This window comes from Cibotium barometz, chromosome 6 (assembly GCF_041138505.1).
Source record: "Cibotium barometz isolate CiBa-2024 chromosome 6, ASM4113850v1, whole genome shotgun sequence".
NCBI lineage: Eukaryota > Viridiplantae > Streptophyta > Polypodiopsida > Cyatheales > Cibotiaceae > Cibotium > Cibotium barometz.
In genome coordinates, this window is record NC_141051.1 from 1130842 (window position 1) to 1147322 (window position 16481).

A 16481-nucleotide genomic window follows, 5' to 3' on the forward strand; every position below is an offset into this window, starting at 1 on the left:
CAAGTTTCATTTGCCCAAGAATTATCATCTACTTGCACTTGCATGCAGGCTTTCTCTTGCTTGGAACTAGCATCTGTCACCAATTGGCCGACCATTTGGTCCATCTACAGATTTGTGTCTCGTTCACTTGAGGCCAGGCCGATGTCTCATGTGAAAGGGGCGAGTATTTTTGCATAAACATGGACGTGGTGCCACCCATGTATGACCTGGATTGTGTTCTATCCATGGGATTGTCACGCCATGGAAGAGCCAGTATTTGTGCTGTGTCTTGCCTATGGGATTGTCACTCCATAGGGAGGCTCGTGCGTGGATCTGTGTCTTACCTATGGGACTGTCACTCCATAGGAAGACCGGGATTTATGTTTTCTGTCGCGCCATCATTGTGCCGGACAGAAATGTTTAGTACTTGTTCCATGAACGGGAGATATGTCCATGATACTGTTTTTGCATGTTTGGAACTGTTTTTGCATGTCTTGTATTCTTGTGTTTGCCTGTTTGACATGCCACTTACTGAGCGAGGATGCCTGCCAGTGAATCGTGAAGTTTGCTCTGTCTTGTGACGAGTTTTGTTGCGTGTGAACAGGTGGTAAGTGTATTGCACTTGTTTATTTTATAGCATTCTTTTTAACCTTTGTTTTTATAAGGTTGCAGGTTCACACTCATTAATGAGTGGACACCCTTCCCAAATATTACTTGGTGTCCTTGGTAGGGTGGACACCCATTTTGGGCACCCACGTTGGGATCATGGAGGGTAAAGGGAACCCCTCGTGTGTGGGGGTGGGTGCATGGCCACCTACCCACCCCCCACCTTGGAACTGGCCGCCTTCATGTAAGCTAGGGGGGCCGGCCAACTATTGGATGTGTGCCCTCTCCAACACTTACATATAGGCGACCACTTTATCAGCTTGGGGACATTCGATTGTGTGCAGGACCTCATCTTTCTGGACAGCAGGCGGCTGCGTTGAGACTCCTCTCCACTCTGCAGGCGGCTACGCCCAGAAACAGGGGGCTGCGCCCATATACCTCTCCACTCTGCAGGCGGCTACGCCCAGAAATAGGCGGCTGTGCCCAGACACAGGCGGCTGCGTCCATATACCTCTCCACTCTATAGGCGGTTGCGCCCAAACAGCAGGCGGCTGCGCTCAGACTCCTCTCCTCCTAGCAGGCGGCTGCGCTCAGAACTCCTCTCTCTTGCCAGCAGGCTGCTGCGCCCAGGGATTCTCTCTGCTGCTAACACCCGTTCGGTGCCGGGTAGTCCAAGCTTCTGGGGAACCACGGTCCATGGGTGCCGAGATCGGGAGAGCCAGGCGTTAGTACTGGAGCGCCTGTTTGTGCGTGGTCCTGGAACACTGCTCTCTGCGGATTCCAGTGAAGGCACAGGACCGTAGAGACTAGACTTCTTCAAGTGGATCGCTCTCCTTTGAACGTCTACTTCAAGTCTCTTGTTTGGTAATTGTATTCATCTCAGTTGTACATGGACATCATCTGGTTCATTGAACCCATGGAGCATTGTATTTTTTAAATACTCCCAATAATATATCATATATTGAGGGGGGGTCGGCCCGTTCCGGCCCCAGTGCTGGTGTCCATTGATCAACATTTCATTTCATTTCAATTTTCAGTTGTTATTGAGTTGTTCTTTTATATTGTGAAATTTAAGTTGTGCTATTACGTGTGTGGGTGTCCAACGGAGTCTATTCCCACTTGACGGGATCGGTTTCATTGGTATCAGAGCATGGTTATTTCCCTCTTCTTAGTGGGGAAACGAACCTGTGTATTGGACACTCTGCTTCTAGCACACTTAACACAATGGACAGCCAAGGCAACCCTTTGGAAGTACCTAATTCGAGGGGCCCATCAAGTGCCTCGCGTGGTTCTGATGCTTTACAGGGAAGGCACAAGCCCCTTGAGAGGGTGAATGATAGTGACTCAAAGGGACAACTGTCTTGAACAAGAAAAATTAGGACAAGAAAAGAAAATTATCCAAGCTTAGGAGGAATCAAAGAAAAGAGCTCTACACCGGCCTGGCCTCAAGTGAACGAGACAAATCTGGAGATGGACCAAATGGTCGGCCAATTGGTGACATCCCCCCGGGCTTCTAAAGAGTTGTCCTCAACTGAAAAGCCTCAAGATATGCCTGCAACAGTTGTGGATAATCAACAAAATAATCCTCGTTCACCCACTTTGCATCAATGGGCAAATAATTCTTGAACTTCACAAGGTATCTCCTGGAAAGCTTTCCTGCAGGTAGCTTCCTCTCCTTGTGAAAGACAATTTGTTCTGACTGGAGGATCTCCTCAAGCTCATCAATCTCTGGCAGATCTTCTGTGACAAGCTCTTCAGGATCTAGCCCAACATACTTCCGCAAAAGACTCACATGAAATGCATTGTGAATCTTCCAATGACTAGGTAAAGCAAGCCTGTATGACACTTCATTGATCTTTTGAATCACCTTGAAGGGTCCATAAAAGCAAGGAGAAAGCTTAGGATATGATCCTTCTCGTCTTGTCCTCTTCTGAAGCCTAGCTTTCTCAAATTTCAGCAAAACCCAATCACTTTCTTTGAGTTGCATGTCCCTTCTATGCTTGTCAGCAGCCATTTTATGCTTATCTTGTGACCTTGCAATGGCTGTCCGTACCTGAGCAAAGGCTACATCCAAGTTACGAACATACTCATTAGCTGCAAAAATCTCATCCTTTGTACGAAGGATGGGTGGCAAGACCACTCTGCCATAAATAATCTCAAACGGGGCCTTTCCCGTGGAGGCATGAATCGTATTGTGGCTGAATTTGCAGCTTCACTTTGGCCATCCGTTTGGGGATGATAAGCTGATGAAAACTCAAGTTTAGTGCCCATGTTATCAAATAAAGCCCTCCAAAAAAGGCTCGTAGTCCTGGAATCTCTATCCCCAACAATGGATTTAGGCATACCATGATGCTTGAAAATATTTGCAAGAAAAAGCTTCACCATATGATCAACTTTAATGGTTTTCTTGACGGGCAAGAAATGAGCTTGCTTGCTAAACCTGTCCACAATGGTCCAAATAGCATCATTCCCATGCTGGGATCTAGGCAAGTCCATAATAAAATCCATAGTAATACTTTCCCATGGCTGCGAGGAAATAGGTAATGGCTGAAGCAAACCTGGAGGTTTTTGCCTGTCAAATTTCACTTTTTGGCAAGTAATACATGCACGTACATATGCCTGAATGTCTTTAAGCATGCTTGGCCAAAAGAAATATCTCTCAATCATGCGTGTAGTAGGCATGATACCTCTATGACCAGCATAAGGTGGAGCGTGACATTCGTCCATAACCTTTGGACACATATCCTTCACCACACATAAGGAGTTATCCTTCATAAGATAACCCTCTTTGATCACATAAGAGGCATGTGAGTGACCAGCCATCAAATCAGTCCATATATGACAGAAATCAGCATCCAAATGATACAAATCTCACATAGCAGATAAGTCTCCATGAGAGGCCACTGAAACTGCAGCCACAGACTAGTGCCACCCATGTATGACCTGGATTGTGTTCTATCCATGGGATTGTCACGCCATGGAAGAGCCAGTATTTGTGCCGTGTCTTGCCTATGGGATTGTCACTCCATAGGGAGGCTCGTGCCTGGATATGTGTCTTACCTATGGGACTGTCACTCCATAGGAAGACCGGGATTTATGTTTTCTGTCGTGCCATCATTGTGCCGGACAGAAATGTTTAGTACTTGTTCCATGAACGGGAGATATGTCCATGATACTGTTTGCACATGCATTCATGTTTTGCATGTTTGGAACTGTTTTTGCATGTCTTGTATTCTTGTGTTTGCCTGTTTGACGTGCCACTTACTGAGCGGGGACGCCTGCCAGTGAGTCGTGAAGTTTGCTCTGTCTTCTGACGAGTTTTGTTGCGTGTGAACAGGTGGTAAGTGTATTGCACTTGTTTATTTTATAGCATTGTTTTTAACCTTTGTTTTTATAAGGTTGCAGGTTCACACTCATTAATGAGTGGACACCCTCCCCAAATATTACTTGGTGTCCTTGGTAGGGTGGGCACCCACGTTGGGGTCATGGAGGGTAAAGGGAACCCCTCGTGTGTGGGGGTGGGTGCATGGCCACCTACCCACCCCCCACCTTGGAACTGGCCGCCTTCATGCAAGCTAGGGGGGCCGGCCAGCTGTTGGACGTGTGCCCTCTCCAACACTTACATATAGGCGACCACTTCATCAGCTTGGGGGCATTCGACTGTGTGCAAGACCTCACCTTTCTGGACAGCAGGCGGCTGCGTTGAGACTCCTCTCCACTCTGCAGGCGGTTGCGCCCAGACCAAGGCGACTGCGCCCATATACCTCTTCACTCTGCAGGCGGCTGCGCCTAGACACAGGCGGCTGCGCCCATATACCTCTCCACTCTGCAGGCGGCTGTGCTCAGACTCCTCTCCTCCTAGTAGGCGGCTGCGCTCAGAACTCCTCTCTTTTGCCAGCAGGCTGTTGCGCCCAGGGATACTCTCTGCTGCTAACACCCGATCGCTGCCGGGTAGTCCAAGCTTCTGGAGAACCACAGTCCATGGGTGCCGAGATCGGGAGAGCCAGGCGTTAGTACGGGAGCGCCTGTTTGTGCGTGGTCTTGGAACACCAGTGGGGCGCTCTCTGCGGATTCCAGTGAAGGCACAGGACCGTAGAGACTAGACTTCTTTAAGTGGATCGCTCTCCTTCGAACGTCTACTTCAAGTCTCTTGTTTGTTTACTATATTCATCTCAGTTGTATATGGACATCATCTGGTTCATTGAACCCATGGAGCATTGTATTTTTTAAATACTCCCAATAATATATCATATATTGAGGGGGGGTCGGCCCGTTCCGGCCCCAGTGCTGGTGTCCATTGATCAACATTTCATTTCATTTCAGTTTTCAGTTGTTATTGAGTTGTTCTTTTATATTGTGAAATTTAAGTTGTGCTATTACGCGTGTGGGTGTCCAACAGAGTCTATTCCCACTTGACGGGATCGGTTTCAGCATCTCTATCTAGGCTCTTTCTGGCTAGTGGCAGCTGCCATCACATGATTGAATAAGCATAACTGGTTTCGTACATGCAATGTCCCACAAACTATCAGCTGTCCGCCATATTGTGGCACAAGCAAAGTAGCATCCATTAAATTTTTTGGTGAATAGACCACCAAATTTCCAAAACAACATAATGATTAAATCAAGATTAAATAACGGTGTCAATGTCGCACATCATAGGCGTATGCGTGACCCTCCTGGAATACTGTGGCTCTCTACAAACTCTTATTTAAGGTGTATAGGTTAATGGAGGGACTACCTCTTGGGAATATTTTGGCTATCCTGAAGCTCTGTCTCAAACGGATGGACCACCTTATACCTTGTTTCTTCTCAAGTGTATCTCAAACGTATCCTTAAAGTGAGGGACTTTCTCCCGGTGTATGGTGGTTCTCCAAAGGTTTGGTTGGTAGATTTATGTAGACAACCCTAGCATTCTCGAGTATCCCCAAGCCAAGTGGATCAGCCTACAAGTCCTAAAACGGTCTTAAGCTCTCCCTTACCTTCTACCAATCTTGTCAAGGGTTTCCAACATGAATATAGGCAGTCTCCAACTGATAGACGGGCTCTCCAGTGCATATAAGAAGTCCTCCACACCATAGTTGTTACGAGGCATGCCTCGAACCGTTAGAGGTGTTTCATGCGTTTGAGTTGTTCGAGGCGTGCACAATTGGTTTTTCTTTTGGGGCTCGTTTTTTCCTGTTTCTACTTGTTTTTTGCTTGTTTGAGTCTCTAGATGACTTTATGGGGGGCTTTAAGGGCCCAAGGCAGCCCCCCTCTCCCCCTCACATTATACATGACACACACACACACTCTGTGCATGGTCTAGATAATCCATGATACGACTAATAGGTCAACTTGTACAGACCACTATCTTGGACTCCCTGAGCCAAGATGCTACGAGTCTCCTTATCATGAATGGTAATCTCATAACGAGAGAAGATCACCTCTGCATCCTGAGCTGTAAGAGCACTCACTGACAAAAGGTTAAATGCCAAATCTAGAATGTACAGAATGTCAGAGAAGTATCTCTTGTTCTCGGAAGAGCGGAAGATGGGGATGGTGCCATGTCCATGCACTGGCACGGAAGAAGAATCACCCAAAGTGATCTCGCCTGACCTGGCAGTGAAGTCCTCAAACCAATCTCGATGGGGTGTCATGTGAGCAGTAGCACCGCTATCCACAATCCACGACCGTGACTGAGAAGTCACAAGAGCAAGTATATGACGAGTATCTACTAATAGAAGAATACCATCATCCTTGTTGGTTTGAGACACCGTTGTAGAGGAAGAGTTCTTTGCTTCTTCATCCCGCTTCTTCTTGTGACATTGGGGCGATTTATGACCATTCTTGCCACAATAATGACACTCAATGTCCTTGTTTTTAGAAGATTTGCTTTTGTCTTTATCCTTGTCGTTATCCTTGCATCAGAACCACCAGAGGTGCCAGTCCGCTCCTCAAAGCGAGACTCAATCTGCATAATGGAGGGGAGAACTTCCTCCCAAGTAACTGGAATAGGATGAGGAGAAGAAACAAGAGACTGAAAATAAGCATCAAACCTCTCTGGAAGCTTGGAGAGAAGCCGAATAGCCATATCTTCTGTAGAGATATCCTTGCCACAAACAGCAAGCTTGTCCTGGAGATCTTTCATCTTCGAGATGGAAAGGCAGATAAAGATGGAAAGGCAGAAACTGATAAGTTCAAAAGCTGCTTTTCCAATGCCAAAATCCGACCCGGAGACTTAATCTCGTAGAGATCAGCAAATGCCTTCCAAACTTCATGTGCAGCATTTGCTGTACGCACATGAGAGAGAACAGAATCCTGACAGTTCAACATCAGAAAGGAGAAAACACGACGATCATTCGCCTGCCAAATATCAATCTGTGCTTGAGTCACCACCACCGGAAGCAAGGGTGGGAGGGGTGGATTGGCAGGTGTAACAAGCCAATCCCAGAAATCCACGCCACGCAAGGTTGATTTCACCTTCACCTTCCACAAAGTGTAGTTGGAACCATCCAACTTTGCAGACTCAGAGAACATATGAAGTGTAGTTGGGGCAGCCATCACAAAAGCTTGGGCTCAATCTCAGAAATATGCACAATCTCGGAAGGAGTGTCCACCACAGGTACCAAGGTTGCCACCAAAGCCCAAACCACCACAATACCCCCTCTGCAAAAGGGAATGTCCACTGGACACGAAAACGCAGCCAAAGAGGGGCTGCTGTCCTGAAAAAACAGGCCACCGCCTAGATCCAAACTCCAAGTAGAAGAAAACGCTAATGAGAAATTACCTTCAGGCTGTAAGCGATGAAGCCAAAGTGAAGGGAAAGCAGTCAGCAGCAGCTGTCCAGAAAACGCAGCATCCAGAGGGCTGCAAATCTGAGAAAAACACAGAGGTGAAGGGGCTGTAGATAGGGCTGAATCTGGGGCAGCAGAGGGAATTGCTGAACCGGGAGCAATGATACCATGAAAGAGTGCATAGAGCGGAAACAAATAAGCACTAGAGTGTGCTGAGTAGAGAGTGCAAGAGAGAGAGAGAGAGAGATATGGAGCAACTATGCTGAATATACTGAAGTGATACAGTCCCAAGCAAGAGACAGAAATAGCCTCATAAGTGAGGGAGCAAAAGAAAGACTAGGCAAGATGGAAAAGTGAGAGGCCAGCCCACCTATTTATAGGTAGGAAGGGCTGGCCGACTGGACATGCTACTACTGGCCAACTGGACATGATAAAGCTGGCCGACTTGGAAAATACATCCAGGCTGGGAAAAATCCCAGAAAAATATGTAAATAAGGGGTGGCCAGCCCACAACCAAGAGCCATGCAAAAGGGACCAAAAGGACACCAAAACTAGGCAGAAACTGGGGATGAATGTGCTAACAATGTGGGGTCCATCTTTCTCATTCTCCGTATATAGGTAACTCTCTGGAAGAGTGTTATTACCATGGGATGCAACAAACTCCGCTCGAATGATATAATGTGGGACAAATGGTTTGCTGCGAATCATCCGTGATGGCATGAGGATCAGGGGCTGCTCAATCCGCTGCTAGCTTGCTGAGGATAATCCCGGTGTCCAAAAGGGGGCTGCTTACATCATCGCTGGAGTGACCAAGGTGTCAAAGAGCCACTCCTTCGTCCAAGTTTCCTAAAAGTGAGACTGATGGTACTGGCGCTCTAGGAGGGCTAGTGCTGCATATCCTCTAGTCAATCTATCCTGGGAGGCGTGCCGCATGGAGAAACGTCCCCCCCGTACTGGCGAAGGTAACCCCAATGTAGACATAAGAACTAGTCACCTCCACTCTATTGTTTCTGTATGTGATCGGCATTCCCTAACTATTGCAGGAAAACAGGGCACACCATAGAGGAATGTAGGAAGCGTATTGAGATTGAAAAAAAGAAGCAGCTGGTATCTTCTTCCACAGGTGCATATCAGGCCAATTTGGCTACACGTGTCAGCCTTGACCCTTACATCTTTATCGTTTGCAGAGATGCCTTTTGATGCCGTTGCTTTTGATGACTATGCTCTATAGTCTGTACTCCATGGTATGCATTGTCTGGCAGATGCATTTTGGCGGGGGATTTTACTTGCCCACATGCAGTTGGTGATGCCTCATGGTCACTTATGCTTGTTGACCCTTATGCTGGTCTATGCTAGACGCTTTCTCTTATGTGATGTCTACTGGAGATGCCTTTTATGCCGTTTTCCCTTGCAGCGGGATTGTTTCTACAGAGTTGACATTGTCACTTTCTCACATGTGATGTTTACTGGGAGTGCCTTTTACACACTTGGCCAGTGTTGGCTTGCTCTCATGGTTTTGACATGTCACATGTATATTATTCATTGTGGGATTATGTATCTTTTCACTTGCCATACATGCCACTGATCATGGCATCGCTGAGAGTTTACCTATCCTCTCATAGCATTGGCTGATGCCCGCCTCGAGCCCCCATTTTTTCTCCCCATTTTCAGCTTTTTCCATTGCTGAATTTTTACCTTTATCAGCCCTACCATTGCTGATTTTTCCTTATTGGATCCTCCATTGATGAGTTTCACTCTTGCAGCTTACATTGCATGTCTCACAGGCATGACTTTTGGATCCTGTTGCCTTTACACATGCGTATATCTGCTACCTCTTCTTATGCTTATCACTGGTGCAGTTACTGAGCATTGATGTGGATTACATGCAGTTCAGCTTGGCATTTGGTACTTGCCTCCAGGGGGTATTATGCTATGCCTTTTTATTTGATGCAGTTGATGTCCACATACTTTGCCATGCATTTCTGGTGATGCATTTATGTACTACTGTGCTCTAGCATTAGCGCTATGACATTGGGGATTCTCCTTTTCCCCGTCATATAGTGCTTGCTTTTTCCATTGGCACTGTAGTTCACTCTTACTGTGGAGCATAGTGCAGGGCAGCATTCACAGCTTTATCACCCTGCTGCTACCCGTTCACACCATTCACTTGAGGGGGGTTTGTTGGTCATGTCCACTTCCGACTAGTTTAGGTGTGAACCCAGCTTACTCACGGGCACTTTTTCCCTGTGAGACTGGACACAAGTTTTTTCCCCGTGTGAACACACTTATGTGTGTTGGGCTTAGCCCTAGGCCTTTTAGTACTCACTTGTACTTTCATTTCATGTCATTATTGAGTACATCTTTTCCAACACTCACGTTTCTCTGTGCTTGAGGTTGAGTGTGTGTGTGTGTGTGTGTGTGCAGGCTAGCTACCCTCCTACCCAACAGGGTTAATGTAACCTCTTTGCAAGATGTAATGGTTGTACAAGCTCAATTGGACACTTATTAGACCCATGGTCGAGTGTGTGGGAGAGCTAAGTCTTGTGTCAAGTCTTTGTCCAAGTCCTGGGCAAATGTGTCATGCCATGTGTGAAACCATAAAGTCTTATGGTGACTAGCAATGTGCAATTCAGGGGGCCATGGAGCTGTGGACAGACCCATGGGCACCCAAGTGTGAAAGGACCTAAAAAGGGGGATGGGCATTGTCTGGCCAAGGGTGGCAAAAGAGGTCACCCATGTGAGGAGAGGCAAGGGCATGTGGATGTGCATATTGGCACACCTTTTCATGGCTTTGCACTTCCTTAACCAACGCTAGCCAAGATTAGGGCCGATATAAAGGGCCGGTCTGAGGCATCTAGCCATAGCCATCTACTTGAGGAGCATCACTCTCAGCCCAAGGCAAGCAAGGAGAGCATCCCTCTCAGCCAAGAGGCAAGCAAAGGGACGAAAGGTTCCATCTCAAGGAGGGCGGCCAGACCAGCTGGGAAAAGGCGACCATCTGAAGCAAAATGCACATGCAAAGGGCGCCCATTTGTAGCTCAAAATGTAGCTAGAGCAGAGGCATCAAAACGCCCTTCAGACCAGCATCTTTGTGGGCTTACACACCTGAGTAAGGGCGGCCAGATCAGGTCATAACAGGGCAGCCTATTGGGACAGCAAATGCACCTCAGGTTGTGAAAACTTTCATGTAGACGTTCTCACTTTTGACATGAACAAGGGCTTAATAGAACACGTAATGATGTATTACTACCACAGGTTAAGATGCCTTCCCTCTTATATGCACAACTTTTGAAGATATGGGGTTGTGGGGACGCCACACCCATACTTCAAGCACACTCTTAGAAGACTATAGGAACGCCGCAATCATTATCGCCATGCAATGGAAGAAAAGGCTTTCAAGATCAGAAAGATTCCGAGCAGTCGCCATCAGGTAGGGGGGATGTTAATCCCATTTTGGGTTATCTAGGCACTCTCCACCTCATTAGAGTGTAGCACAATAAGTCTCATGAAAGGGCACTATAAATCGATGTAATATTATCAGAACAATTGGCTAGTGTCCAGGCTTTTTAGTAGCTTTTTAAGTTTTGGGCGCCCAAGTGTGAATAAAGGCCAGTTGTATATAAGTCACTTTTCTCATAATGAAAGACACAATTCCCCTTTGTGCCGATAGAGTGGACTGCTCTTCTCTACTTGCTTTCTCTTGTTTATGTGACCCACCGTCGGTGGGGGCCCTTGAGAGGGTCAGTTGGGACCTAATACTAAGTTCTTGTTTACTCTCTCAACACTCATCTCAATTTTCCGCATTGTTTCATTTATCTTTTAGTATCATTGAACATTTCCACATCATAAACATTTAACGTTCAATATGTGTTATTGAGAGTAAGCCAACATTCATCGTTTAATAGACATAGGCTACTATTCAGAAAATCAACCTTTAGAATCCTTTGTAGCCAGTATAATCACCTAACATTGACAATCCAGACCACAATTCAGAGTTGTCCAAGTCATATCTCAAAACTTTGGACCCAATTTTTTATAGAAGTCTGACATTTTCATATGGTTGCTTTTGGTATGTATGGCATTTTGATACAATTAGGGTTTGTAGTTCCTTTGCATGCGGTCCTTTAAACTTAATCTCCACTTATTTGGATCCATAGGAATTCCTTTCAGAAATAATATGCTTCACTTGTTTTGCAAAGAAAGCACATATAGATTCCTTTGCAAAAAGAGAATGATTCCTCAGCAAGAAAAACATTTTTTTTAAAAAGATGCTTAATATCATGATGTCAGCATCAATACGAACTTTCCTAGTCATGGCCTCAAAACACCATTCATCTCTATCATGAAGGTCTTGGTCCTTGGTGGGATGAGCAAGAGCACGACTAAGAGGAGAGCAACTGAAGTTGATGACCAGTGAGATAATCAGCATGATAACAGAGGATTAACAAGGATTAATGAGGGGATTAGGGGGGAGACACGAGTGTCGTGGGAAGCATACTTGTATTATGATATTGGTCCTTTTTATAGGAGAGAGCCCCCTTTACAAGGTGTGTGCACATGTTGCCACCACACATGCCACATGTCAAGGCATGATGCCAAGTGTCCCTAAGAGGTGTCATTATGATATTGGTCCTTTTTATAAGAGAGCCCCCTTTACAAGGTGTTTGCACATGTTGCCACCACACATGCCACATGCCAAGGCATGATGCTAAGTGTCCCTACTAGGAGGTGTCACCTTTATACTTACATAAAATCCTTCTAGGGGGCTGTTTCCACACATAAATGAACCTACACACTAGTGCTCGTTCACACACACTAGAACTGCTTTTTTAAAGCCCTAGTTTACACACAAACAAGTGCTAGTTTACACAACCACCTAGCACCTTTTTATTTCTTAATCTATTACACATTTTCACTACCGTGAATGTGAATATTCCCGACAACTGTAAACATTAATAAAAAAATTTCTAGCAATGGCCTCAAAAACACCATTCATCTTTACCATGAAACTGGTTGGAATGTTGGTAAATCACTTCAAATTTGAAGTGTCCATTGCGATTTTGAAATGCAGTTTGGAGTCTTTCACTTGATCTTATACGTGGTTGATGATACCCTGATCTTCAATCTAGTTTAGAGCAACCACTGCATCTTATCATAGAGCTCATCAACCTGAGGCATTGAGTACTTATTATTCATTATACGTTTTCCTGTAATGCATGTTACAATGCAAAGACAAATAGAGCTATCCTTCTTGTGCCATTAGAAGTTGGCGAAGCCTATGGAGACGTAATTGATCCTTTCCTCAAGTATACAATGAGTTTCCTCCATTATATTTTCTTAAACCAACTTAATCTCCCTTGAAAGGTGAGCTTATTCGCACTGCCTTTGTAATCTCAATCCCTTTGTTTTTACAGAGAGTAAGCTTGCAGCCTTACCATAGGAGTATTTGGCCAGAACTCACTAGTGCTGCACATTGCTTTTCTAGCATCTTCTATGACTAAGGCAAGCAAGGCCAGACACAGGCAGGGATGTCATATGCGGCATAGATGCCCAGCATGCTGCGCGGCTACATTTCCGACACCCACATCTTCTTCCAACAGCAATGATCTGTCACGTGGAAGCAGATGGGGACTGTGCATCTCTCAGTGCAGATCTAGTTCGGCGAGTTTGGCATACAGCAGATCCGGCAGCGTGACCCTCCTTCCGATAGTCTCAACGCCCGACGCGTTGCCGGCAGAACAGCCAGCATGAGAGAGAGAGAGAGAGAGAGAGAGAGAGAGAGAGAGAGAGAGAGGGTCCTTAGCTATTTTGGCCTTTCACAAATGTATCAGCTACATGGCTACCTATATTGTATTCATTGGTACATGTTTTTAGCATAGGTAGCTAGTTTCTTTTACAGTTTTTTTTTTACATGACTCGGTATTTCTCATGGAGTTTTTGTACTATTGTTTGGTCTCAAAGACCCTTTGGGTCTTTTGAAGGCATCAATAAAATCTTTCTTTCTTTCTTTTTTTTCTCTCTCTCTTTCTTCTTGCCCCTCCCTCTTTTATGATCCCAGAATGAAGGCAGGTCATTCATATATATATATATATATATATTCTTCTGTTGATGCAAATTACAGGTGTTGGACAAGAAGTTCAATCAGACACAAGGAATACTTATACTATCAATGCCAGGTTGAAAGATAAAGCTGATTGGTTTCTAGATATAATGGCAAATGGACACCTTGATGCATATTTTCCTGCAGCCACTCGGGAGTATGCGCCGCTAGTTGAAGAAATGTGGAAAGATCCTGCAATTCAAGCTACATATAAAAGAAGGGCTGAATTGCATATGCTACCTAATATTGCCGAGCATTTTCTTGATAGGGTTTGCTTCTTTCCTTCTGGTTTTTTACAGATCATTTACAATCTTTGAAGTCTAGAAGACTTTAGAAAAGTGTGCTATATCCGTAGTGCATGCTATATGAAACGTGAGTTTCTGCTTGGTTTTTTCACCCTCCTAGTGTATAGTCCTGGATGTTATCAGAAGAAGCCACGGAAAAAGACCGAGGAATTGAATGAAGGCTTCCTTTGGCTGGTCCACGATGTTGTATTATTGTCTATTTGTTCAGTTGACAACATCACACAAGCGTATCACACAAGCCTAAGGTGTCTTTGGTTACTGAATGCTTCTGATTGTTGTTAAAATGTGTCTTGAGGCAGGTGCCTTAGGTTATATGCCCCAGTGTAGGACATATGCCCTAGTGTAGGACATCCTAGGTTGTGATGAGAAAAGCCCGTACCATTTGTGTCTGAGGATCCAAAGGATGAACCTCAAATAGGATCTTAATAGCTAGACCCTAGAAATGGGGTTTACATAAGAAGATATTACTAAGTTGTATACCTTAGCATGACATGCTATGAAGGTTTCTTTTCAGTAGTTCTTTTGGATTTTGTGTTTTTGTTAGTCTTTTTTGGTGAAATTCTAGCTGAAAAGTGTACAGAATAATAAGTCTGCATGTTCTTACAGGTGGTTGAGATATCATCAAATGATTACGAACCGTCAGATCGTGACATTCTATACGCTGAAGGAGTCACACATGGCTCCGGCCTTTCAGAGATTGAGTTTTGCTTGGGTGAAAATGGTGCAACATCGGCATACACTGAAAACTTTGATCAGCCTTTTGCAGCAGTCAGGTGAAACAGATTGATTGCTTTCCTGTATCAGTGAATGTTTTGCCTCAAGTTCTTACTGGTAGTCCCCATTTATGGTGTGCTTGCATGTCTCAAAGACTAGAGATCTACCTTCGATCCTCTCCCAGCCTTGAGACCTGCGGTGCGGTTTAAAGTACACGAAAGATGCGGGCTGTGTGTGTGACACTGTTATTGGTGTTGTTTCCTGAATGGCCTCTATGCAGGTATCATCTTATCAGAATAAATGGCGACGGCATGGCTGATGGGTGTAAATGGTTGGAAATGTTCGAGGACGTACATGCTGTCATATTTTGTGTAGCTTTGGATGCATACGACCAAATGTGGTCCAATGGAAAGGCTCCTCTTCAAAACAAGATGTTACTGAGTCGAGAGTTGTTTGAGAGCATCCTCAAATATCCCTACTTTCAAGACAAACCTGTTGTCCTACTCTTGAACAAGTATGACTCCTTTGAAGAAAAGGTCCACATAGTCCCTCTTACCAAGTGTGAATGGTTTTCAGATTTCGATCCTGTCCGGGCCTCTCACTATACTCCTCAACAGTTGGCACAACAAGCCTACACATATATTGCTCACAAGTTCAAAAAGCATTTTGAAATGATCAATCCAACTGGCCGCAAGCTTTTCACTTTTCAGTTGAAGGCCCGGGAGCGATCTACTGTCAATGCTGCCTTCCAATATGTGAAAGAGATTCTCAAGTGGGAAGAGATGAAAACAGCCAATATGTCCAACATGCAAGAAGACTTATTGTACAGTACGGACATGAGCTCTTTCTCACCACTTGTGCCATCTAATGGACATTGAGAGGAGGTCAAAATGCTCACATCAGCTAGTTGCTGTAATGTATTTGCAAGTTTTCTGCCTGCAGAGTTTTACAATCATGTAAACATTCTCTTATTAAACATGCGGAGTTCTTTCATAGTATCCTCCCTATTGAATGTGCTGAGCTCTCTCATGATGCTCCTGAGGATGGTCTAAATGTAAGTTTCCTTTTGTAGAAGGGTTGATTGTATTAAAAGGAATGAAGCTGAAGTTAAATTGCCATAAACAAAATTGAAGACTAGATAGCAGGTTCACGAAAACTCACATTTTTGCATAAGCAAGAGCTCCACTGGTCGCCCTTCACCGGGGAAATGGCCTCCCTGTAGCTGTAGATCACCTCTAATCCATCCTTGCATTGGGCGGCCTGCTCCCAACCTATCATCCGCATACACAGCCTCCATATTGTGTTCCATTGCCTATGTGGTGAAAATCAGTTGAGGCCTACTGTGACCAAGTCAAGAAACACTCAGATGGGTGAGAGCTAGTAGCTTGAAAGGAAAGCCTACAAGCTCCCATTTGCTGATATGGAATGTCACAATGGGTGTAAGCATTTGGTCTGTAAACACCCTCATCTCCCTCACTTTTCTATACTGGGTCCTCGGTAAAATAATTTTTGGCAGTTTCTACCTCTACGATTGGAAGGTCTGTCTCTGTCTCTCTCTTGACCTTTTGTTCTCTCAGCATTGCAGGCTTTGCGACACCCCCCCACCCCCTCTCTCTCTCTCTCTCTCTCTCTCTCCCCACACTCCGGACCCCCCCCATTTTCCACTTCCCCGGCATCCATTTCCATCATGATCTTGACTCCACCTATGAAGGTCACATGTTCTGCCGCACTTCAGCACTTGATCTTACATTGCCCATAATCTCAATTAATCACAACTCTTCTCCACCATCCAGGACTCTGTTTATGCTCGCATCCGCAGGATCACAGGCACAAAATGGATGATATGATGACAATGCAGGAACACATGACTTCAACTGCCCGACTGCCAAACCTATTGCAAGATCACAGCCAAAAAATGGATGGTATGATGACGAATGCATGAACGCACGACTTCAACTCATGCGGGAAAGAGAACACGGGCTGATCTTGTCATGTGAAATGCAA

The 16481-nt window shown here is 45.2% G+C and overlaps 1 protein-coding gene across 1 annotated transcript in view; it reads left to right on the plus strand.

Annotated features, from left to right (window-relative positions):
* The window catches only part of LOC147637325 (extra-large guanine nucleotide-binding protein 3-like), a 32009-nt gene extending 16541 nt beyond the window's left edge, over positions 1 to 15468 (plus strand). The window contains exons 6-8 of the mRNA XM_086799098.1: positions 13480 to 13727; positions 14370 to 14536; positions 14758 to 15468. Of these exons, the coding sequence (XP_086655224.1) occupies positions 13480 to 13727; positions 14370 to 14536; positions 14758 to 15355 (1013 nt within the window). The 3' untranslated portion in view covers positions 15356 to 15468. The remainder of the gene's footprint in view (positions 1 to 13479; positions 13728 to 14369; positions 14537 to 14757) is intronic.
* Positions 15469 to 16481: the final 1013 nt, after the last annotated feature.